The 26,247-nt window shown below is 41.2% G+C and overlaps 1 protein-coding gene and 1 long non-coding RNA gene across 4 annotated transcripts in view; one reads left to right on the forward strand and one right to left on the reverse strand.

The window, feature by feature from the left end:
• The window catches only part of kif26ba (kinesin family member 26Ba), a 77,770-nt gene that overhangs the window by 17,591 nt on the left and 33,932 nt on the right, over positions 1-26,247 (forward strand). For all 3 annotated transcript variants that reach the window (XM_088992801.1, XM_088992804.1, XM_088992802.1), the window contains exons 3-4: positions 10,136-10,786; positions 16,446-16,627. In XM_088992801.1, coding sequence (XP_088848927.1) covers positions 10,136-10,786; positions 16,446-16,627 — 833 coding nt within the window. The remainder of the gene's footprint in view (positions 1-10,135; positions 10,787-16,445; positions 16,628-26,247) is intronic.
• The window catches only part of LOC148900820 (uncharacterized), a 55,528-nt gene that overhangs the window by 17,588 nt on the left and 11,693 nt on the right, over positions 1-26,247 (reverse strand). The window contains exons 3-5 of the long non-coding RNA XR_016114507.1: positions 11,128-11,258; positions 10,500-10,673; positions 10,241-10,412 (exon numbers count right to left, since the gene is read on the reverse strand). This is a non-coding gene — a long non-coding RNA (uncharacterized LOC148900820). The remainder of the gene's footprint in view (positions 1-10,240; positions 10,413-10,499; positions 10,674-11,127; positions 11,259-26,247) is intronic.

The following is a 26,247-nucleotide window of genomic DNA, read 5'->3' on the forward strand; positions in this document are numbered from 1 at the left end:
CGACAGTTGTATACTGTGCTTGCTCTCGGGAGGTCCCGTGAATGAATGGGTGCTACTGTGTGAATTTGACACCTAAAGGCATACTCGGTTGGTGTTGGCTTGGGCCGTTTGCAAGGCATATTCGTTGAAGAGGTTGTTAAGATGGTTCAAGTGCACACTCAGAGGCGGTGTGTTTATTTAGTATTTTTTTTTTTTAACAAGTGCCCACACACTTGGCATTCCACCGACCTTAGAGCTACTCAGTGCTTTTTGCATGTTGTTTTTTTTTCTGTGTCACATTGAAGGAGGTATGAACTGACTTTACGAAACCTTAAGGTGAAAAATTGAAATCACGACAAAGCCTCCCTTGTGTTCTAGCCAAAATATGGTGGTTTGAGGTTCTTATTATACCCTGTATAACCTGAAGTTGTCAGGCAGATTGACCTCAGGGGCATCCCTCACTAACCTTGGGATGGAAGGATCCTGAAAGGAGGAACATATGGAAGGGAGAAAGAACGATTGGGGAGGAGAGTGCGAGTGTATTCAGGTTTTGGACATAGCAAGATGAATTATCTCGGACGACAAACAATGCATCAATGTCAGAGACACATAAGGGAGAAGTGATGGGGGAGAGAGAGAGAGAGAGAGAGAGAGAGAGAGAGAGAGAGAGAGAGAGAGAGAGAGAGAGAGAGAGAGAGAGAGAGAGAGAGAGAGAGAGAGAGACTAAAGGGGAGTGAAAGAGAGAAATAGATGTGCCATGGCAATAAAAGAATAAATAGCCAAATATGCCTTTGACAAAGTAACAATAAGGTGACAGAAAATCAATCTAAAACTGACTTCAGCTCAGACCGTGTCTAAGTGCACACTTCACTGCACAATGTGCTTCTCCCATAATGAAAATCATGCGGCACATTCAAGGTGAATGAAAGGAGTCATTTTGATTGGCCATGACCAAAGTCAGCAATGTCCACTCCCACACCAGAGCAGCCCTCCTTCTAACAGCCTGTTCTACTGTACAAAATCAGCAACATCAGTTCTAATCTGCATTGGCACAAAGTTACGCCATGTGGAACTTTCACGCCAATCCCGAAGATAAAGCATTTGCTGGTTAAAGTCATAGAAACAAAACTGAGGAGATGCACAAAGTTCATTTCGTTCAAAGTTGGGCACATTTAAAGGACAACCGACATCACTTTTTTGTTTCCTAACTGACATCAGAAAAACGTTTTATAGCATCTAAAATACCCAAAACATGCAGTATGATATTTTTATTCAAATGCAAAACACCAATAAAAATGACATAAAGTGTCCAAAATCTGCAAAAAATTGAGCTGTGAATTGGGCATTTTCAGAAAGTCCCGCCCCCAGTTCGTGACATCACACCAAAACGTCTTGCGTTGCTGGAGAATCAAAACAATGGCTTCAGATTCGGAGAAAATGCTTTCTTGTTAAATAACCAGTTATGAATATGATTCACATAGTTCTGAAGAGGAAAGCATACATGTTTGCAATCGATTAAATAATTTATTCCGTGCCATTTTGATGCAACTTTGGGGGAAAATGGATCACCAAAAAAGAGGCAGAAAATGGCGTCCAAGCTCCTGTGAGGAATTAATCAGCCCGATTCCACAGGCTGATAATTTCCTTACATGGAGCTTGGTCGCCGTCTTCTGGCGGATTTTTGGTGCTACACGAGGTTTTCAGACCAAACAAGTACAGCAAAATACATTGACGTGATGGAAGGACTACTACAATGTGTCTTTTTTTCGGTCAGGGGCGTTCCTTCAGTGACGTCACGTACGGACTCGTCAACAACTCAAAAACAAGACTTCCTGAATATTCAGCGTGAGTCTTAAAACGTAAAATATAGCTATATGAGGTGGAATCTTTGTAAAATACGCTCAGTGGAAGTCATTTGAAGCCATTTTACAAATTATGAACACAACTTGTCCGGAGACATCGGTTGTTCTTTAAGAGCCCATTGCGACGTGCGCCACATCTGTTTTCAGTATTACTAACTTGAAACAGTTTGTTATCCCACTACAAACACTCACTGGTCAAGCCATTCTATTTTTACACCCACATGTGAATGTGCTCTGTGTAAAAAACCCTGTTTTTGTGGGTAATGTTGTATCCCTGTCCATCTATAGTATTGCTGACCCAACCAATTAATTATGTATGTCAAAGTATGCATGAAAGTGTTCTTTGGAAAGCAAAGCTTGTCATCAACATCATCACTGAAAGGGCTTCAAAAGGCTATCAGCGGACATTCATATGGACCACGCTACTTGCATGTAGCCGTTCAAAGGTTTCAAGGATGCAACCATTTACGGGGGATGCATCAAAATCTACACACCACCTGCCTTACTGAGAGACGACTTGCATGGATTACAAGGGGACGCGGACATCCCTCATAATTCAACGTTTGGTGGTGGCGCGTGTGTGTTTGATGCATTGTAAAAAAAAAAAAAAAAAAAACACTTCTGGTGATTTATGGGAGACTGTTAACAGCAACCGAATTTGGATTCACATAAGACGCAGGGTGCAGTCTGATGGAGGGCCACCACTCTGCTTTCTGACGGTTCGGTCACAGTCAATGAGCAAAGTGTAATTAGCTCTACACAGCTCTTTAGTTAGGTTAGTGCTTGAAGACGTGTTCAGATGACCAAAATGACTTATTCCCGAATGACCATTAGGGGAAGCCACACTCATCCAAATGTGAAGATGCAAACGGACTAAAAGTCTCAAGTGAACAACAATCCAGTAGGTTCTTTACATTCCCCTGCAGCGACTTCGCTTGGTAAGATAATTAATTTTCGCATTACCACAGCAATGCAAACATCACTGCATCTTTTCTTTGTTACTGATGCGCTTTGTTTGTTGATGCGCTAAAATTGTCTCAAACTTGATCTTAACTTGAAACAGCCATTTGGTTGTTTTTTTTTTAAGAATACAATTTTGTTCATATTCACTGTTGCACAATGACTCATTTTCACATTATTAAAAGTACCTTTCTAAGTACATTATATTTGACTAAGGGTTGCTCGTTCTTCGTTCAGACAGTGATATTGACTAATTTGACATTTATTTTTACTCATGAAATTAACTCATTCACTGCCAGATGTGCAAAAATGTCTCCACTCCTGTGTCAGGGTTTTTGTCATTTTCACTCAAATTCCAGGACCCACAGAATATTAATTTTTAGGACTAAATAAACATTCAATACAGCGTTAGAAACCATAGACTATCTTTTTTCATTAGAAAAAAAGAGTTAATTCCTAAATTATATGGGTCTGGAGTTATATGAGCTTAAAATGAGGGTGGCTGTGCAAATGCAATACATACATATTGGTTTATATAAACCTTTAATAACAGCTGAAGCGGGAATAAAGCGCTAACATGGAAAAAAAGGAAATGCTGCCCCTTGTGGAAGAGGAAACACATTGCCAGAGACCATGACCAGCGCTGTATCGGCACCCAAACAGAAAAAACAGCATGGCACTCTACGACGTATTTTCAATTCTCAAATACATTTGTGAGTGGCAGTGAATGAGTTATCCAAAACAGCCTGCATCTAAGATTTGGATGATAGCAATGCTTTGTTTGGATTGATGCAAGCTGCAACAACAATTCTACACATATTGTTCCACTAATACCTCTTGGACAGCGTCAATCAAAGGAGAATATCATGCACGTGTTTTTCTAAAACAGTCATAAGCCTTTTTTATTCTAATTAACATGGTCCACATTTGTGTAATTTCCCCCTCAAAGAGTAACATCAAAGCGCTCCAACGGCAAAATTATTATTCTTAGATTTGGCCATGTCCATTTTGCCAAGTGGATTTGGTATGGTTCTGTGAGATTTTCTTCCACCCGTCAATTTCTAGAGCTTCGGACCACTTTAAATTTAGTCTTAGCTGACCTTGGGCAAGAGGCGGGGTACACCCGTGATTGTTTGCCAGCCCATTGCATGGTGCATTGAGAAAAACATTTGCAACTATAGACCATTCAGTCATTATGAAAACAGGAAAAACACACCAGACATAAAGAAAATACATTTGAGCAAGTTCAGCTTATAGCAATCATGTCATCAATTAGTATACGCAAGAAGCCCGCTAGCTTGATTTCTAGCTAGCCTGGCTTGGTAAAACATGTGACGCTACAAACCTTAATCTGTGAAAATACTGCAACATTTGAGCGCATTAATTTTTTAAATAATTTAATTTGTAATAATTTACTAATATCAATCATCCGTATATCCTCACAATTATAATATTTGAATGTGAACATAACATTACATTTTCATTTATAACAGTTCACCATATTGTGTAATTTTTGGTTTTGATTACCTCATTAAAATATTTTTCACCATATTTGAAAGGCACTATATGAAGTAAATTACCTTTAAAAAATACATGGAATTGTTAGTTAATTATATTTTCCTTCACTATTCTGACTGAACAGTTGAGAATGATAACATGGCTCTGTGTTAGAGTGAGAGATAAACACACATTTCACGAAAGTCGCCAAATAAAAGCATACCCAATGAGGCAGACAAAATGTATCTGGGAAGTTCTTCTGGATGTGTGTGCGTTTGGCGTGTCACTGAAACCATTTATAATGTGTCATGGACTTTGCTTTGATTCTGCACAGGACAATACACTCAATTTTTTACACCTAAACACACTGCCATTCTCCATCATATCATGTTATACGATCACTAGCGATCCTACTTGAAATTTATAGCATTTTCACACTCTCTTTTCGCTCTTTCCATTTCTACTCCCGGCTCATCCCGTTATCATGACTTTACACTCGCCTTTTGCCTTGCGTGCATATAAATGTCTGTGTGTGTGCCTGCGTGCGTGTGTGTTGTGTACCATGAATGGGGGTGTATGAGACCGTCTGCGTCTCTTCTGCATGAATTCACTGATCCCAGACCTGCTGGGGAATATGGCTTCATGTGCGCATATCATCCAGCACCTGAAAGCGAATATATGATATGATGGGAGCTAAATGAGTTTAGAGGGGAAACAGAGGGATTTGCCTTCCGTGGTCACTCACTCAGAACTTATTATATTGTGTGTACTCACACACACACACACACACACACACACCCACACACACAGCCACGCACGCACACACACACACACACACGCACGCGCACACACGCCCACACACACACGCGCACACACACACGCCCACACACACACGCGCACACACACACACACACACACACACGCGCACACACACACACACACACACACACACACACACACAAACCTTAAGACTTTTTGCCTTTCTAAATCAGAATTTTAATTTTGTTCTTCCTTTTTTGTGATGAGAAGAAGAGGAGACGAAAAAGAAATTTAACAGTTGAGGGCTGCAATCACACCAGCATTGCAAACGTCAATTAACTCATTCATTGCCATTCCCAAATTTAGTCGAGAATTGAAAATATGACAGAGGACCATTCCCGAATTTGTTCGGGTTTTGGATTTTTCTTGTCTGGGTGCCGATTAAGCGCTGCCCATGGCTTCTGGAAACAACGGGGCAGCATTTTCCTTTTTTTCCCATGTTAGCACTTTGTTCCAGCTTCAGCTGTTGTTAAAGCGCTATATTAACCGATATGTATGTATTGCATTGTATTTTGGACGGCCACCCTCATTTCAAGCTCATATAACTCCAGACCCATATAATTTAGGAATTAACTCTTTTTTCTGATGAAAGAAGAGAGTGTAAGGTTTCTTACGATGCATTGAATGTTTATGTAGTCCTAAAACTCAATACACTGTATTCTGTGGATTCTGGAATTCGAGCGACAATGACAAAACTCCTGACACTGCGGTGGACACATCTTTACACATGTCTGGCACTGAATGAGTTGATACCAAAACCAGTGGAAGTTCCTGGCATGTGTGACAACGTGTCTATAAACAAGTAGAGTAGCTTGTAAAAAAAGGCCAAATTCACCCCATGCATGGTGTAAATTGAGCATAGGACTCTGCTAAATTGAGCCATCTCCCATTTATCCCAACTACGGCCCTCTCACTCTCTCCTTACATCTACTCATCCTTGCTCTTCACCATTATCAAAACTCACCATTCAGTATGTCCAGAGAATGTGATTCTGCTTCACATAACATCTTTTAACATCAACCGTGTTAATCTAAAAGCCACTAAATGCCAAACATAATGCCAAAAGTTGATCATTTGACACTCAGCTGAGCTCAAAGTGGGATCCCACCTGAAGTCTGTATATTACCTCACTGTGCCGCTGCAGAAATGTCATGAATTGTGGTCCATTGCACTCTGCTAAAGGCTGTAAGTCAATATGTGTGCGCGCAGTGTTGGGTTTTGATTGACAGTCCATGTACTCAAAAAATATTGAGCGTATCTACAGCATGCACACTTGTAGAAAAATATTGAGGGCGTAACATGACCAACTTGACATCTCCCATCAAATCTCACTATCACTTTATGCCAAGTTTACACAGGCACAGACGCACAAACATGCACACAGTGTTGCATAGAGCGATTGTCACTGAACCACAAGTCACTGAGGTCAACGTTCCATCTGCCTTTTCGGCCTCACAACATTTTTTTTCTGTCATTCCCTTACGTCCTGCACACACCATGTTTGTCCGTCACCGTCGGAGGAAATGAATCAGGCGCACACGTCGCCTATCGGGTGGCGAGACTGATGGAGTCGCTCTTGGAATACTGATGAAATCTAAGACCAGCGGCATGGCTAGAAGACTGACGAGGCAGTGGAGAGAACAGGCAGCACACTCATTCTCAAGAAGACATTCCTATCTAGTCACCGCTGTGCTAATGTTTTGAATAAGTTAATAGGGCCGATTATCAGGTGTAAGAGTCAATTTGGCATTGTCTTCAGGAAATAAAACTGCCCACATGCTCCCACTAAATTGTTTTTCTTGTAAACATAATGTGCTAATTATGGTATTTGTACCAGCGGAAAGCAGGTCGATCTATAAAGTTACAAGTGTTTGCAAAAGTGACTAAACGGGAATCCAGTGGATAGGGGAAATCTAGAAGTGCATATGAGAGAGAATGAAAGGAAAATCAGAATCAGAATCATCTTTATTGCCAAGTATGTAGAACACACAAGGACTTTGTTTCCGGTCGAACACGCTGCACTAGTATCGACCCAGGGAGGCCGGACCGGGACGCGAACCGGCGACCTCTGAACTGTGAAGCCGTTGTGCTAACCACTCAACTACCGGGCCGCCCAGCAGTTGAATCAACATATGTAATTCTCCATTAGTGCAAACAAAGATAATACCAACATTACCAATTGAATAACATACAGCAGCCAAATCGATTTTTGTCATAGGCAAAATGGTGTGTTGGTTTAAAAATAGTTCACATTGCAGACTTGAGTGCAGTAGGCGTGGTATCAGTTCCCACTCAATGCCCCATTCAGAAGCACCCGGTGATTGACTGCTCGATAGTCGGCACCAAATCATCTTGGATAGACTCCAGCCTCTCCAGGCAAAAATACCGACAAATCTAAAGTCGACTGTATGCGCTTATCTCGCACACCCACAGAAAAACTATTGCGCCTACAGTGAAATATCAAGACACACATTCATGACTATCATGGAGGATTGTATGTGTGGTGTGTCATGCAGTCAGGATTAGGCGTGCTTGGACACTTGTCGGCTCGTATGTCAATGTTTAAAACTTATTTTCTTGTCAGTTTGCCTCACTAACAAGGCACTTTTTATCCCAGTGCACATTTTGTGTGTTTGTGTTCCTGTGGTTTGTTGATACAAGCAGCTATCTGGGTGACAGGCTACTTTTTACCGTTAAATGAAATGCAGCTTTGTGCGAACACACCGACACACGCGCACACACAGGGTGTATTGATTGAGTGAGGAACTGTATGAGGTCCTTTATAAATATATGCCCACTTGTCTGTGTCGGGCAGTTTGTGATATCAAAAGGCCACTAAGACTGAGATTCACCCCATAAACTGTTGCAGTACGGAAACCTCGTTCGGATCTGGAAGGGCCTGTCCCTGGAGATGTAAAAACATTTGAACGCTTAGATTGCAGTGTGGATATCGTCGGTGTATCTGCCTCACTATCCAAAAGTCTTGGATCGGGGAGTGATTTAGTTATTCCTTGAGAGCAACAGACTCCCTTCGCAAGCTACTAGTACAGTGGTTCTTAATCTTGTTGGAGTCACCGAACCCCACCAGTTTCATATGCTCATTCATCGAACCCTTTCAACGACTGTGCCCACTAACTGCAGACTAGACTGAGGGGTGGAGCTCTGTTGCGGAGGATCCACCAAACCCCGGAGACGGACCGAGCGAACCCCTAGGGTTTGATCAAACCCAGTTTAAGAACCACTGTACAAGTAGCTTACGATTTACTGAATGGGCATTGCCAATGGAGACTTTGTGCACAGTGGATTGTTTGTGTACATTTGGACATTCAGGCTGAATTCCGAATTGTAAAATGGCCAGATTGTTTGTGGGACACTACAGTATGCTAACAGGTGCCTTATAACAGTCTGTTACCAAGCATAGCTGAATGGGGTGCTTGATCACAGCTTGTCAATCTATTTTGTCTGAATGCTAATTCATCCCCACATTCTTTGATTGTTTTTTTTTCATTCAATTTGCCTTTCTTGGCGAGTGGCTCCATTCCGCAAGCCCACGTCACTCACTGTCTGATCTTCTTTCTGTCTGGTTTACCGCTTCATCAGCTGTTACCTTGATGGATGCGTGCACATTATCTGCCTATTGACGAAATGCTCACAGAAGTGAATCTCAATATGTCACTTATTGATCGAACTTCAACGTAGAGTTCATCAATGTGATTCATTTCTTGCTGGCGAGTCTTCTCGGTTATGATGTAGTGACATGTTCCGCATGAAGAGGATGTGTGTGGTGTGCTGCAATAAGTGGTGTCTTTTTATTGGCCACTAGAAATGTTCAGTTTAATAAAATGTGGAGAGTCAAGTCAGTATCAGTGTTTTACCGAGCTCGAGTGTGAAAATATAGGTGAGCTGTTTGGAAAGCTGGAAGTTTGACATCAACCACCGTTGCTGTTTGATGTGTAAATTAAAACACAGTGATAACGCAGCACAAATATTAAAGCCAAAAAACTAGAGGATTATGGAGCCTTGTGGAAAAGGTGAAATATTTTTTTTTATAAAAACTAGGATTTAATATTTTTTAATTCATTCACTGCGATTTCCAAATTTATTCAGGAATAGAAAATATGACGTGGAGTGCCATTCCTGAATTTGTTCGGGTTATGGTTTTTCTTGCGGGCGGGTGTGTGCAGATAAAGCGCTGGTCAGACCTTTGGTAATGTTTCTTCCTTCCCACGAGGGGGCAGCATTTGCAATTGTTACACCCTCCCCCACTTGAACCACATATTACTCCTGACCCATATAATTTAGGAATTAACTCATTTTATCTAATGAAAGAAGACAGTCTAAGGTTTCTTACGCTGCATTGAATGTTTACGTAGTCCCCAAACTCAATATTCTTTGGGTCCTGGAATTTGAATGAAAATGACAAAAACACTGGCACTGGAGTGGATACAATTTTTCATGTCTGGCAGTTATTGTTAAGCTAGAGACTACTTTAAGATACTTTAAGTAGTACTAGCTTTGTTAATCTAGTACTACTTTGAAAGCTTAATAAAAAATATTATGACTTTGTGAATGCATTTAATGCAGTGTTATGGCTGTCAAATTTTATTTGTCTGAAAAAAAATCTAAATGTGTATTTTTTTTGTTCCACTGTTTTTGTCCGTGACATAGTGACACGGGGTAAAAGGAATATATATATATATATATATATATATATATATATATATGTATATATTCAACAGTAGCCAAAATGGAACTGTATAGTGCCACTTAGCAGTGGCACTATACAGCCATTTCGCAGTGGCACGACGATACTAGTGCAGCGTGTTCTACCGGAAACAAATTCCTTGTGTGTTCTACATACTTGGCAATAAAGATGATTCTGATTCTGATTCTGATATATATTGAACATCCTCATCTCTGCTACTGTCTTGTCTTGTCATAAAGAATTCATAAAGTAAGTAAATGGAATATTTGGTATTTATTGTGCTACCGCCTAAAATCTTGTGTTTATCCCCTAGGACCCGTCCTTCCCCCTTCTCCTCCATGATAAGCTGCAATTCCCCAACAGTCCCCGACGGGCATGGAACGAGCATGACAGTCGCTGTGATGTGTGTTCCACTCACCTCACACAGCTCAAACAGGAAGCTGTCCGCTTGGTGCTCACCCTGGACCAGTGGGATTTGTCTCCATCTTCGTCACCTCCTCCCTTCTTTGGGCGCTATGCATCCCAGGGAGCTTCAGGATCTAGGGAATGGCCCCCCGTTTTGCTCCCTTCCTCTTCTTCGTCATCCGCCGCTGCCATTTCACACATCACACGTCCCTCATCACCGGCACCTTGCCCGAGTCTCAGCCAGAACCCGACAGCAAGCCCCAGCCACTCACTATCCGTCACAGGTCACGGGAGTCCTTCTGCTGGACAGACGGCGTCCTGTGCACCCTTGAACCAACAAGTGCATAGACTGGGCTCCAAACCCAGTTCACTGGGGCTCGCAGGTGGGATGGAAAGACGGAACGGGTCGTCTGGTTCTGGAAAAACGGCCTTGGCCCATCAACAAACTGCGAGTGCAGTAAACAGTCCGGGGAATAGCAGTACGAACAGCAGTAACAACACAGCAGGTCAACAGCATATGAACAGAACTAATGGAGGAGTTACGCTCTATCCGTACCAGGTAGGCTATTTCAAGAATTACCGTCATTCTTCAAATAATGCCCAATGGGCTTAATTTATTCAAGCTCAGACCTGGCAATGTGTTTAATTTGAGAGGAGGTCTTGGTCAAACGCTTCATTCTGGGATGACCTACAAACCAATATTCGTTTATGGGTTGACAGAGAATTGTTACTTGCATTACTTTAGAAGCTTCTATTTTTGGTTCCGAGCTACTAATGTGTTGCAAATTGGATGGGGGAACAAATTATTCCCTTCTTAAGTTTCTGATGCTGTTTTCTTAACAAGCCGTTTGGTTGTTGTTTTCCTCAAGAGGCGTTTAATTGTTCAAGTAGTTGGTATACCGTATATGAGAGTGGTGCAAGGGCTGCCCATGTCCAGTTCTGAAGCGCTCCAAATTGCACTGGATGTGTCCCCCTCCTCCAACAACGAACCATTTAGGAATGTACCTAAAATTCCGATGGTCACCACACGTCTGCAATGACATAGAGAGAAAATGCTTGCAATATATCAAATTTGTTATTGATTAAATATAACGTCTGTGTAAGCTCTCAGTCGGACAGGAGTGGTCCATCGATGAGAAGGTTTCTTCAGCCGTCATCTGTACAAATGTGAAGGTTTCGGACGTTTCGCCTCCTATATAACCATTTGTGTCAGCGCAGAGCGCCGATGCGTGTGTGGAACGATCGCGGCTTGGAATTGAAGAGGATTCATGTGGTACAGGAGATATGAAACAATTCAACATTTAGCTTGTATTAAACGTGCACGTTCCACCATGACGTCTCAGATCCACTGGTGAAAAGGAGGCTTTCATCTTCTCTTTCATCTAGAACTGCTTCATGTAATAAAGTGTTTGCCTTGTACTCAAACAGCATTTGACATTTTGGTTCAGATATTAGCAGGTTTACATACTAGATTTGTTTTTGCCGGCCACAATAAATTTTTGCGGGCTTCATAGTCTTCAGTGGCCCCATCATTGTGTGATTGTGAGAATGCACGGTTGTGTACATGAATAGAGGAATTAGTGCAATCGTGTATTGGCTCTCACGATTTCAGCCAATATCAATAGTGGGGAGATAATAAGCTCTTGTTGGCATATAAAGAAGAGTGGCGTCTAATATTTGAGATTTGAGATTAGTTAAAGGGGTATGTATTCATGATACAACACGTTTGCCATTTTTACATTTTCTTTCCTTTCATTCACCCCTCCTCTATGCTTTTCTCTTTAACAGTATATTACGTGGAGTCACTGACCACTTCATTTGGTCCACTACAAGAGCTTTGTCCGGTAGTATGCCTTTTTCAAAAGATTACTCACTTTTGATGGACGAGCATTAAATTAACAATATATTTCTGGTCACAGCTTGAATCATTTTAAGACCTATATTTTAAATATGCACATTACGATATGAGGATTCACAGTTGGACCTGAAATCCATGTTTAATGAACACTACCATTGTTTTTTGTCACCAATACCACTGGAGACCGACTGTTATAAATGTAATTCCAGAGATTTCTCACGATGCCAAAATGGTTTAGGAGAGACAGGAATAGAGGGAATAAGAATAGATAAAGGGAGAGGTAGAAAGAAGGCTTGCAGTGATGAGCAGTCCAGAGGTGTATGTGAGCGACTCCAGGGGAGATCCTGAAGTGTGAGTGAGTGTGTGTGTGTGAGTGTGTGTGTGTGTGTGTGTGTGTGTGTGCGTGTGTATGTATGTGTGTGAATGCAAACGTGTTCTACAGATGTAATAATTCATACAGCGATAATTAGAACTCTAGGGATGCTATGTCACACCCCCTGGTAAGACACTCATTTTACACTCAACCGCTGTCTCTCTCTCTCTCTCACACACACACACACACACACACACACACACACACACACACACACACACACACACGCACACACACGCACCACACACACCCACACGCACACACACACACACACACACGCACGCGCACGTGCACATGCGCACACACACACACACACACACACACACACACACACACACGCACACACACACATCCCCGCACACACGCACGCATGCACGCACGCACGCACGCACACGCACGCACACACACACACACACACACACACACACACACACGGACACACGCACACACACGCTTTACAAAAAAAGTATAAATATAATGTTATGAGAATTATATTGTACTTTTTAAGTGACCGCCAAATTGTCCTCTACTTCTTTTTTCTCAACATCTATCAAATTGTGAATGGGTAATATTGTAAATTTAGTCAAAACATTTCCATTAAAGATGATTGGATTGGATTTGCCTTTATTAGTCTCGCAGTGGAGAAATTTACATTTCACAGCAGCAAAATGATGAAAGGAATGAATGTAGAAAAACAAAATACATGAGCTGCTGGAAAGGCAGCCACTCTTGCGGCGCCGTCTATGAGCGAATATATGATTTGGATTTCGTAAAATCACATATAGTAAAACATTAACATACATTCTTCCGAACTAATGACTGCATCTCGTAAAAAGATGATTTTATATTTTTGATATTGAGGGTCCCCAGGGACCCCATCTGGAGGCTTGCTGCCATACGTCTGGTGGCTTGGCCTGCACCCATACGGGCTGAGTTCAGCCTGAAGAGTGGAACGTGAGGAGACTCTTTCGATATGGTCACCATCTGTGGAAGGGACCAAATAGTTCGTTTTTGATCCAATCATTAGAGTTGCGCAATAGTGTGCATGTCTTTGTTAGAGTTTGTGTATTGCAACAATAATTCCACTGTTTTCAGTGAAATCCTTCGCTGAGAACAAAAAAATCGCCTGAACCAATTTACCTCATTGAAGTAAAGCACATCATTATATGTTGACTCTGTATACTGTATAGATGAAGTCCCTGGATCTACAATATATAATGGTCAATACGTAATGTTAATGATGATAAACAGACAATATCTAACCTTTTGCTGCTAAGGGCCTACTGATGGATCAGGCAGCTTTAGCGAACGAACTTTTTGCCTTAGAATATAATCTTGGCATACGAACTATTTTTCGTGAAACACATGTTTGCGAACGAGCCGGTTCTCTGAAGAAACAAAGCTGCACACGAACTGGAAAGGCAGACGACAGAGCTTGAAACAAAAAAACAAAGGTGAAAAAAAGAGAAAAGGTCAAGTCAAAGTCAGCTTTATTGTCAAATATGCTAATATGCATGACATACAGCACAGATGAAATTACTGTCCTCTCTGACCCAGCTGTCAAGCCACTTATAATGACTTGGTGAGAACATGGAAAACAGTGAAATTTGGACTTGTGTCAACTTTATTGATAGTTCAAAGGCTGAGTGTAGACTGCAAGGTTAAAATAGCCCATCTATCAGGCTACACAAATAACCCGCACAAGCCATCTGTACAATTTGAAGAGTGGACAAGCAAGGGAACCAGCTATTAATAAAGTTTCGAGTGTGTCTGCCTGCATCTGTTGCAATATCACAACTTCCAAGATGTACACCCCAGAGCTCCTTGAGACACTTTATGCAAAAAGCTATCATTCCATCAAGCCGTCTACCATCACAAAGGTAAATAAAATGACTTTATCATACAGTACAGTTCATTTCTTTAATTACAATGCCAGAGCACATTTATTTTACATAAAATAAGGTATATGTTGTGTAGTTTTAAGGCTTATGTAGGAGAAAATTATGTTTTATAGGGACCTGGGAACGGATTATTCTCATTTTAATTGTTTATTATGGCAAATTAATGTTTGGAATACACACTTTTCGCCTTACACAGACTTTCTGGGAACCAATTAAGTTTGTAAGCCGATGTATCACTGTATTAAAAGAACTCACAAGGACACTCTGGAAAAAAATTCAATATATAAAGTAAACAAAGTACTACCAAAAAAACTTACCCCATACTCCTGAGCATGTCTAATTGAGCCGTGATGTGTAATTGCACAATGCACCTTTCTGTAAATGTAAGAGATGTCAAGGTGCCCCTGTGTTATATGCAAAAAAAGGAGAGAAAAACCTCCAATCTTTCCTCTCAAGAGCAGACAATACCACTAACATGCAGATGCATTGCTCTTCATCCTAAATCTCAGTCCGGATATCTTACTTTTGACAGCATAGCCTTCTTTTTGAAACACGTGGGAGAGTAAAAATATATTGAAGAGAGACAGATGAGAAAGGTGAATGTTTCAGAAATGTGGGTTGGCTCATAACGAAGATGAATGAGCACAGTTTTGTAATGTTTTTTTTTAGACCACGAGAAGAACAGAACATAGCAAGAGGAGGGTTGATAGATTTAGCAGACTTTCCACCCGTCTATAAGTTGTCACATTCATCAAATCCAATTGAGACTCACCTTTTGTACATCTGCACAATGCCCATCTGGAATATTCTAACACAATATCCCAACTGCATTGGGCCATTTTAAAGATTCGTAGCAATTCAAAGAACAACAGATGTATTGCTGTGACTGGGATTTGGAATGATGTCTACTGTAGTGCATTTTATTCCTTCCTGGTTTTCATTAGATTGTGGATGTGGTCAAACTGCTGTGGCGAGTTCGTGTTGCACATCTTTGTGGAGTGGTACATGTAAACAAAAAATATTATACAGTTCAAAGTGTAACCCACCTACTGCCCAAATTTAGTGGGGGTATACACACCCAAGACCACCGTGAGGACAAGCAGATTAGGAGATGGATGTATTATTTCACATTTTTGATGGAGGGCGGAGAACATTCACTCAACACATGAACCCAAGCAGTGCAATATCGCACATTTACAAATAAAAGTCAATACATTATTAGCACACTATTGTAAGTTCCCTTCTTCTCATTGGAAAAGATGAAATGACTTTTTCTGGCTGGCCATCCATCCGTAAAGCTTACTTGAGCCTTTTTCTAATAAGTGGTCACCATAGCTTTAATAATGCAACACTAGAAAGCTCAGCGAGCAACTGGAAATGGGCGTCAATGCAGAGGGGAGTGTGGCATAAACTATAGAGGCATCTCATTTATGAGAGGTGATTTATCAAGACAGTGAGCTGCAGGCTTGGACCCTGTGAACCTTTTTGCAATAAATATGCACATACACACACGAACACACGTATATGCACACAGAGACACGTAGTGTTATAGCCTCTTAATTGATTCAAAACTGGCTCTTCTTGTTGCTTCTTTCTAGTTTCGTGAGTTCTTGCAAACGACTGATTATTTTGTGTTGTGTATATATACACCGTGTTTTCCGGTGTATAAGGTGCACCCAAAAGCCTTAATTTTCTTCAAAAGATGACCATACGCCTTATACGCAGGCGCGTCTTATGGGAGCGTAATATTGATCCACAACAGGTCTTGCAAATATTTTCTGCAGCCACCGACTCCATTTCCCCTGACATTTGTATACATTTATATATTATACTGTATTTGGAAAAACAATTGTCACTCATCAGGTGTGTGTGTGTGTGTGGGGGGGGGGGGGTCTGTCAGAACATTGACTGATTCCTCCTGTTAGTTTTTTTTCTTTTTTTAATCATGGTATGAAGTCTTTATATCTTAGTTGTTTGTGTTTAGTTTTTTTCAATGAATTTTCAAATGTCAAAATGTATTTCTATTATAGTGGTTGTGATCGAAATTAACTTTCCTCATCCTGAATTTCTGTCGTCTCTGAATTAGATCTCCCAGATGGTGTCTGAGGCTTCAAGGGAAGATTTGACTGAGGCTGCCCTGAACCGCTACAACACAAACTCCCCTTCACATACCAACTCAACTCCACATACAAACTCACCCTCACATACTGCGGCGACCACCACCACGTCACACAGCACTGGTTTGTCTGCGGCTTCTTTTTTTGCCAGGTAAGATGAACTCAGTTCAACATGCAGCATTTAAAGGACAACCGAAGTCTCCGGACAACAAGTTGTGTCCATAATTTGTAAAATCACTTCAAATGACTTCTACTGAGCGTATTTCACAAAGATTCCACGGCATATAGCTATATTTTACGTTTTAAGACTCGCGCTGAATATTCAGAAAGTCTTGTTTTCGAGTTGATGACGATGCCTGACACGACGTCATGTCTGGAATGCCCCTGACCGAGAAAGAGACACACAATGCATTTTGGGTACTTTGGTCTGAAAACCTCATGTTGATCCGTGTTGATGGCGAAATTAGAAGGAAAACACATAACGCGATGGTGAATGGTTGTGTGTTGCACCAAGACTACTATTTGATTCTAGTTGATACAAATTCCCAGCAGACAAATCAGCCGATTTCCAACAGAGCTTGGGCGCCATCTTGTGCATTTTCTGGGATGCTACATTGGAGTCCTGATGGCTCGAATTGATACGCAAGTACTTCTTTAATCGATTGCAAACATTTATGCTTTCCACTTCAGAACTATTTGAATCATATTCACAACTGGATGAGTAACAAGAAAGCATCTTCTCCGAATCTGAAGCCATTGTTTTGATTCTAGAGCAAGCCGAAGACGTCCTTGGCGTGACGTCACGAACAAGGGGGCGGGACCTTCTGAAACTCGCAATTGACGGGGTTATTTTGAAGTAGTTTTGGGACACTTTAACTAATTTTTATTGGTGTTTTGAATTTGACTAAAAATATCAGCCTGCGTGTTTTGGGTATTTTAGATGCTATAAAACGTTTTTCTGATATCAGTTAGGAAACAAAAAAATGGTGCCGGTTGTCCTTTAACTGAATAATACAGTAAAGTCTCGTTATATCGATATTCAAGGGAGTCCGAAAAAATATCGATATAACCGGGACTATCGATATATCCGACCCTGTTTGCATGTAATTTTCTCCGTGCGTGCATAGAAATAGTATCGATATAACCGGGACTATCGATATATCCGATATCGATATAACGAGACTTTACTGTACTTTACTCAAGTGATTATTTGACAAACTATTTATTTCCACTTGTAATTGAATCATACATATTCTAATGTACTGGTATTTGTACTTGGGGATGGTTTTTGGGAACTCCACCCACCTCTGGTCACTGGTGAGCTGGAGCCTCACTTAGTTGACTGAGTGAAAGATGTGGCAAACTCTGGACTGGTCACCAGCCAATCACCAGGCGACCACTTGTGCTCATGTTCACAGTTTGTCTGCTCTGAATCAATCCATGTGCATGTTTTTTTTTTTGAATGAGGAAGAAAGACGAAGTACCTGAAAAAAACAGACTCAAAGGAAAGTCAAGATTCAAACCCAGAACCTCACTACTGCAAGGCAGATTTAAAAATCCCTTGTCCCCTGGATAACATCTGTGGAGACATTACAAGAACAAGAAAAACAATGTTTTTCCCTCGAAGGTAAATATTTGTGTTTGCACATATCAGTGTGACGTTCGAATATACAGTTGTCATCACATCTTGAGATGCTCAACGGGACACAAAGTCAATAAGACATGACTGTTGACGATACATTATTGATGATAAGTAAGGGAACCTTAAAATGAACACTAAATAATAAATGGTACGGAAGGCTGTGAGGATGTCATCAAATCAAGCGAACCACTGTTGAAATTCACACCCAGCAAGCAACACCACAACGGTACTCTTGTACCATCAAGACAGTAAAAGGTCACTCTTGTGTTTACTGATGTGCTCCACCATTATTGCTTTCTTACAGTAGTGGGCCGTCATGACCTGCAAGGCCTTCCCTGCTGGCCTAAAAATGTCTAAATCTCAGACTAATGGGAATTATATTTTGTCCATGAATTCTTATTTGCCTCTTCATTGCAGCTTCTTTCATTGCTTTTCCCCTGTTGTGCTGCTTCCAGATGTGTATTTTCGTATTTAAGCATTTAACCAATCACATTTCAGCCAGCATTTGTTACGAGGGTCAGAAATCTACCTGTACGCCTTCACGATCAGCTCTGCAGGGCCTGGAGCATGAAATGTGGTGTCAATGACTCTATTGCTTTAACCAATCAGAGTTTGAGTTGGCAATCCAAGGCCTGCTCGAAGGTGCTGGCAAGGTCAGAGTTTTCGCAAATTATGATTGGCTAGTTACTAGCCAATCATAGTATCACTAGCCGCTAGTACTATACTGGCTAGAGCTAGCACACTGTACTAGCGAGCTGCAAATATTTTTGTGTTGATTCAGCTAGCACAACTGTAGTTGGACAGCCATTCAAGATGGACTATTGAAGAATAGATGGTTGGACAGCTCCGAAGCAGCTCCGAAGCTAGCAAAAATAACAAATGATAATAATTGCAATTTTATGAAGTGATATTATGAATACAGATGTTAATAGTAAAAATTTGAACAGTGTAATAACAGTATTTCTTAAGTGTCTTCAAGTCCTGGCCAATGACATCCTCAAGTGAACGTGTAGTAAATAACACCACACTCACAGCTGTTGAGTGATTCAGACGTAGCATGACTGAAGGCCTAGGAGTGACTGCTTTATTAACCCTCAAAGTGTCATAACCAGCTTGTAAATTCAAGCAGAACTCACACAAACATGTAATCACACTGTCTTTTTTTGTTTTCCTTCCATCACCTTTAAACTAGGAAGCAACCAGGCACATACGGTCAAACTCACATCTGGCTAACATTCCAATCACGCACAACCAGATGTCTTTGGGCTTTCTTACAAGCATCAACGTCTGCACCGAAACCACATGTACTGTAGTTAGTTTTCACGCCGCAGTAGTCAAGAGTGTTGTTGTGTATTTGGCTTAGATATCAAATGGGACAAAGTGGTTCCTTTGTTCCGAATGTGACCTTCAAAGAAACACCCCATTTGCTTCCCACATTAGACACCTGTGCGTGTATGTGTGTGTCTGAGAGAGAGAGAGAGAGAGAGAGAGAGAGAGAGAGAGAGAGAGAGAGAGAGAGAGAGAGAGAGAGAGAGAGAGAGAGAGAGAAGGTGTGTCACATGGGTAATTGTGAACACAAAACTGTTTACGGAGTGCTTTTTGCTGATTTTCCACACGGGTTTATGGTAGATGCAGTCATGCAGGGCTTCGAAATCCCAGGGTTGCTGCGCTCTTCACCCTTAGACGTGAACCGCATGCAGACACACCGATTAGACACACACACGCACACGCACACACACACACACACACACACACGCACACACACACACACACACACACACACACACACACACACACACACACACACACACACACACACACACACACACGCCAAATCTCTGTCCATTTCGTTGCTCGATGCCATTGTCCAGCCCTAATTCATTCTCTCGTTTTCATTCTTTGGTTCTTTTCTCCTCTGACTTCACACTGACCTTCTCCATCCTCAATGCCACCATTAATGCATGTGTGACTAATACCTTTCATTAGTGCGAACGGCTCCAAGAATACAGTATGTCACGCTCACATCGCGGTGGCGCTCTGTCGTCAGCCCCCCTTGTTGCAGTGGCCCTCTGGGGACATTGGTTAAAAAGATGGAGACATGCTGTACTTGCTAGGTGTGTGTGTGTGTGTGTGTTTTTTTTTTTTTCCTGTTGGGGGAAGGGAGTTTCTGTCAGTGCAGGAATTTTTTACCGCACGCTCTAGCGATTGCTTCTTTTGGGATTTGTGTGGTCAGTAAGTGTGCGTCGCCGCAGGGACTACAGTAAATGAATTGGTCCCAAGTGACTTGGAGAATTGGAAAGGTGTTGTTATTTTGGAAGTAGAATGGCTTATAGTGGAGGGGGGAGGCTTTCTCTTCTTACTGGCATGCCCCTGAAAACTAAATGACACCTGGTAGTGAATTTAGCTGCGATTGACACACAATGTTGATGACAGAAAATTGAACAAATGGCTTTTAGTTATTCAACATCATAATCTTTGAATAACTGCTCATTATAATAAGACTAAATGCAAGGGCCATGTTAAAAAAAGGTCTACCTTGATGCAGAGAATAAAGCTCTGTTTTAATTGCCACTTTCAAACAGGTTTTAATGTTTTTCAATGTTATTCTTTTTTTTTATTATTATTACTATGTGTTTTTCGTTTCACCACCCATATATGACTTGAAAGGCAATGAAAGGCATTGTTAAAATAGCTAACATTGATAGTTTTTGCTGGTAATAGAAGACGTGCTATTGTAGTCTATTAGTTTTGCTTTGCTCTGTGTGAAAAACAAATCTGCAAAGCTGTGAGGTTGATACTCAGATTTTTCATTCACGTCACCCTAGTTGAGTGGTTCGGAAAATGGATGGATGGACATACAGTGATACATTGGCTTACGAACGTAATTGGTTCCCAGACAGAGTGTGTAAGGCAAAAAGTGTGTATCGCAAAAACTAATTTCCCATAGGAAACCATTAAAATGAGAATAATCCATTCCCAGGTCCCCATAAAATCTTTATTTTCTACATTCTAATTTTCTAAGCCTTAAAACTACACAAAATATACCTTATTTTATGAATAATAAATGTGCAATTGGTATTATAATTAAAGCAATAAACTGTACTGTATAATAAAGTCGTTTTATTTACCTTTGTGATGGTCGATGATGGCTTGATGGAATGGAATGGCCAGTTACATCAGCATTAAACACTTGATGCGGTACATAGCCTTCTTCTTTCACCATCTTGAGGAATGATCCCTTATAGGTGCTTTCTCTGCGATCATTTTACCTTGTCCTCATTAATTGTGTTCTGTTTAGCTGGGTTGATAGTTTTTTGCAGTGTACAGATGGCTTGTGCAGGTTATTTGTGGAGCCTGATTGATGGGAATTTTTACCTTGCAGTCTACACTCTGCCTTTGGACTATCAAAGTTGAAAAGACTCAAAATTTCACAGTTTTCTATCCATTTTGTCACTCTCTCTGTCATCTGCCTGTCTCTTTAGTGTTTAAACCCCCCCTCCCACCTCACTGCTGTGTTCTTGACCATTCACGTGGCTTTAACCGAAGACTGGGGGTAGGGAATAGAGGACAAAAAAAAATGTCGGCTGCTATTTAGTTTTTTGGGAAAATGGCTTCACTCTCTCTCTGTCTGTAAACCCCTGCCCCCCCACTGCTCCATTCTTCAGAATCAGAATCAGAAAACCTTTATACGTCCCACAATGGGGAAATTTGCAGTCCACAGCAGCAATTGAAAGGGGATGGGGTGAGGGGTGAAAGGATAGAAGACAAGATATTCTAGGCATAACAAAATAAAAATGTCAACTGTATACTGTGCAAATGTAAATGTGCAACATCATTTCATAAAAAAACTGTACATAGTGCAAGTATCAAGAAATGCATATTGATATATTGCATCAACCCATATTTACAAGTGTCCAGTTTTTTTTTTTTCACGTGATCATTGAGAATTGCAAAGCCTGACAGCAGTCGGTGGGAACGAGCGGCTGTACCTCTCCTTCTTGCAGTGCGGGTGTAATAGTCTCTGGCTGAAGGAGCTACCCAGTGCTGTCAGGGTGGGCAGGAGGGGGTGGGAAGGGCTGTCCATCATAGCTTTTAGTTTAGCTAGCGTCCGGGTGGTGATGCTGTCTGACCAGCAGACAATTCCATAGTGGATGGCTGAAGCCACCACAGAGTCATAGAAAGTCTTTAGGAGTGACCTCATTTTCCTGAGTAGGAAGAAGCGACTCTGTCCCTTTTTGATTAGGGCATCCGTGTTTGTAGTCCAGTCCAGTTTATTGTTGAGAGTAGCACCCAGGTACTTGTAGGAGGTCACCCTCTCAATGTCCGAACCCTGGATGTTCAACGGTGCAGGTGAGGATTGTTTCCTGCAGAAGTCCACCACCAGTTCCTTGGTTTTCCCGGTGTTCATCTGGCACCAGTCCACAAAGTCCTTTGTCAGTCCCCTGTACTCCCTATCGTCTCCCTCTGTAATGAGGCCGACAATAGCTGAGCCGTCAGAGAACTTCTGAAGGTGGCAGGTTGGGGTGTTGTAGTTGAAGTCCGAGGTGTAGAGGGTGAACAAGAATGGAGCCAGGACTGTCCCCTGCGGCGCTCCGGTGCTGCAGAGAAGCACCGAGGACCAAAACAAGCCAGCTGCCATTTTATTGTTAGGAGAACGGGCTCGTTCAAGAACGACACATCACTCATTGTGGCAGCTGCGTGAGTATCCCGAAAAATAGTTCATATGCCAAGGTAAAATTTTCATAAATTTAACATTCGTAAACCGGAAAGTTCGTAAGCCAAGGGGTTCGTAAACCGAGGTATCACTGTACTGTAATTTAACCCTCATATTATGTTGAAATAAAATCACGTGATTATGTTGTGGGTCATTTTTACCCGTATGTAAAAATCCACACAAAACAGTCAAATAATAGGTGACAACTGTTTCTGAGATGTTATAAACATACTGGAAAAAAGAGACCACATATGTTCTATTCCATTGGAATTTTTTAGAACTGTTTTGAAGAAAGTAAAAGGAAAGGATATCCAGTGCCAGTCCCAAAGATGAAAGAATATTTTGGTTCTTACTTTTGATTCCTGTTTCATTAATAATAACCCTAACAGTAATGATACCGACAATCAGGGGTAATGATACCACCATTCTTGTGAGATCCTTCCTCTATGGGCATGTCGACATGGCTCTGGGGTAAAGCAATGGCACGCTGTCATATAAATCCGCAATACAGTCTCACAATAAGTCCTAATTTTCATCATATTTTTTTAAATCAGATTGCACTTGCAAAATCAACTGTAGCATGACGTTTTAATATTTTTAGAGAATGGTTGCAGTGAAGGTGCAAGAGTCATTCAAGGGAAGAGAGACGAGAGCAGTCACTAGGGGATCAAGAATAATTGGGGAAAGAGGATTAAAATGCAGGGGGGCAGATCTGCTGGTTGATTGCGACGTGAGAGGGACTGAAGCGAGAAGTCAAGGATGGAGACGCGTGGAAAAATGAACAAAGGGAATGGAGGAAGGAGGGTATCTAAAAAGGATGGAGGCGAGCAGACGGAGGAGGTGCTGATGGATCGGGCGAGGCAGTCGATAGATGGAAAACAAGTACCCTTCATTTTAGAGTTAGATTGGAATAGATCCACTCAGCCAAATCCCAGGCCACTTGTCATTAAACGTTGCCAATTAGATGTGCTGTGTGTGTATACCAGACAGAAAACACATACGCACGTAAGCTCATAGCCTATTTTACGACTATTTGTCAAACTGATGGATTTGACAAGGGGATTATAGTACAGTGATGCCTCGACGTAAAAGGGATTCAAAAGTGTTGTGGCTGCATGCCCATCATGGTGCAGCAGAGTTCTTGAAATATTCAAACTTGCATCGACATACCGTATTTTCCGGTGTATAAGGTGCACCCAAAAGCCTTCATTTTCTTCAAAAGATGACCCTGCGCCTTATATGCAGGCGCGCATTATGTGAGTGTAAAGTCATATTGAGCCACAAGGTCTATGCTGGGAGATATAAAACGGAACCACAGTCTTTCTTGTAGCGCCTTATAATGTAGTGTGCCTTATTTTTCGAAAACTTTTATATATTTATATATGATATCTGGTTTGCCTTATATATGGTCTGATACTGCGGTGCGCTTTATACACCGGAAAATACGATACTTTGTAAAACATTTTACGTCAGTAAATAAACTCTCTACGGCTTGTGGTGTTTTTGAACTTGGGCTCATAATTATTGAAGGTGTCTAGATTAGTGTCCATTTCCACATTATGTATACACACACACAAGTTAGGTGAGAATACCATGACAAAAGATTAAATACCATATTTTCCGGTGTATAAGGCGCACCCGAAATCCTTCATTTTCTTCAAAAGATGACCCTTATACGCAGGTGCGCCTTTAATGTGAAGTAATATTGAGCCACAACAGGTCTCGCAACTACTGTCAGCAGCCCCCTACTCCATTTCCCTCTGTAGAAGAAGTAGTGCATGGTCCATGCTGTGAGATATAAAACGGAAATGTATAGTCTCTCTTGTAGCGCCTTATAATGTAGTATGCCTTATAGTTAGAAAACTTTTATATATATTTCTATATTTTATTTAGAAAACGTTTTTCATTCATTGAAGGTGCGCCTTACAGTCTGGTGCACCTTATATATGGAGTTTAAAAATACACTATTCATTGGAGGTGCGTCTTATACTCAGGTGCGCCTTATACACCGGAAAATATGGTACTTTGTAAAACTGAACATTTTAGGTCAGTAACAAAATTTACTATGGCGCATGGTGTTTTTGAACTTGGGCTCAATATTATTGAATGTGTTTAAATTAATGTCCATTGGCACATTAGGTATACAGGATTTATGGAAAAAGTTTGAAAGTACACCATTTGTTGAAGGTGTGCCTTATAGTCCATGGAGCCTTATACACCAGAAAATATGGTAAGAAAAAAAGTAAATTTTCAGGGTTTAAAAAAAAATGAGGAAGCACAGCAGGCTTTTTGAGCACTGCTGATTGGTCAAATGCTGCAATGTCATCCCTTGACGTAAAGTGCACCCCGCCGATTGGCTAGTTCATAATCATGTGGCTTTTTAGCCCTGTGGATGCCAATTTGTGCCCAATTGCCCCTGTATATGTCCCCTCCTCAATCCACAATTGCCATATATTTCTACTATGCTGCATTGTGCGAGTTTTGCTTGCCTACTGTCCAAACGATGCACTTTCCCATTGGTCTTGAAGAAAATCATGCTTGAAATGACCAAGATTCAATTCCCATTCCACATTGCTCCTCTCTTCATTATTGCCACACTATATCCACCTGCCCACCCCCTCTCTACCTTGCGCTCATCCCAGTAACCCGCCGCACTTAATTGAAAGCCAATGGTGTGAGATATAGCTCGTTGACCGAGTGTGCATGAGGGCAGGAAGTCTTCTCTCTCGTTCTACCCTCATGTTCATTATAATATCTGAAGAATGACCAACCCCAGGATTCAGACACTCTCGGAGCTCACTTACTCCATAATAATATGAATATTAAAGGACAACCGACATCAGTTTTTTGTTTCCTAACTGACACCAGAAAAACGTTTTATAGCATCTAAAATACCCAAAACACGCAGTGTGATATTTTTAGTCAAATGCAAAACACCAATAAAAATTACTTAAAGTGTCCAAAATTGACAAAAAAATTGAGCTGAGAATTGGGCATTTTCAGAAAGTCCCGCCCCCAGTTCGTGACGTCACGCCAAGACGTCTTGCATTGCTCGTGAATCAAAACAATGGCTTCAGATTCGGAGCATATGCTTTGTTGTTACACATCCAGTTATGACTATGATTCAAATACAGTAAAGTCTCGATATTGAAGGGAGTCCGAAAAAATATCGATATAACCGGGACTATCGATATATCCGACCCTGTTTGCATGTAATTTTCTCCGTGCGTGCATAGAAATAGTATCGATATAACCGGGACTATCGATATATCCGATATCGATATAACGACACTTTACTGTAGTTCTGAAGAGGAAAGCATACATGTTTGCAATCAATTAAAGAATTTATTTTTGCCATTTTGAGGCAACATTGGGGGAAAATCTCTCACCCAAAAAAAGAGGCACAGAATGGCAA

Source organism: Hippocampus bargibanti, linkage group LG03, assembly GCF_051943395.1.
Source record: "Hippocampus bargibanti isolate YZ-2025 linkage group LG03, ASM5194339v1, whole genome shotgun sequence".
Lineage (NCBI taxonomy): Eukaryota > Metazoa > Chordata > Actinopteri > Syngnathiformes > Syngnathidae > Hippocampus > Hippocampus bargibanti.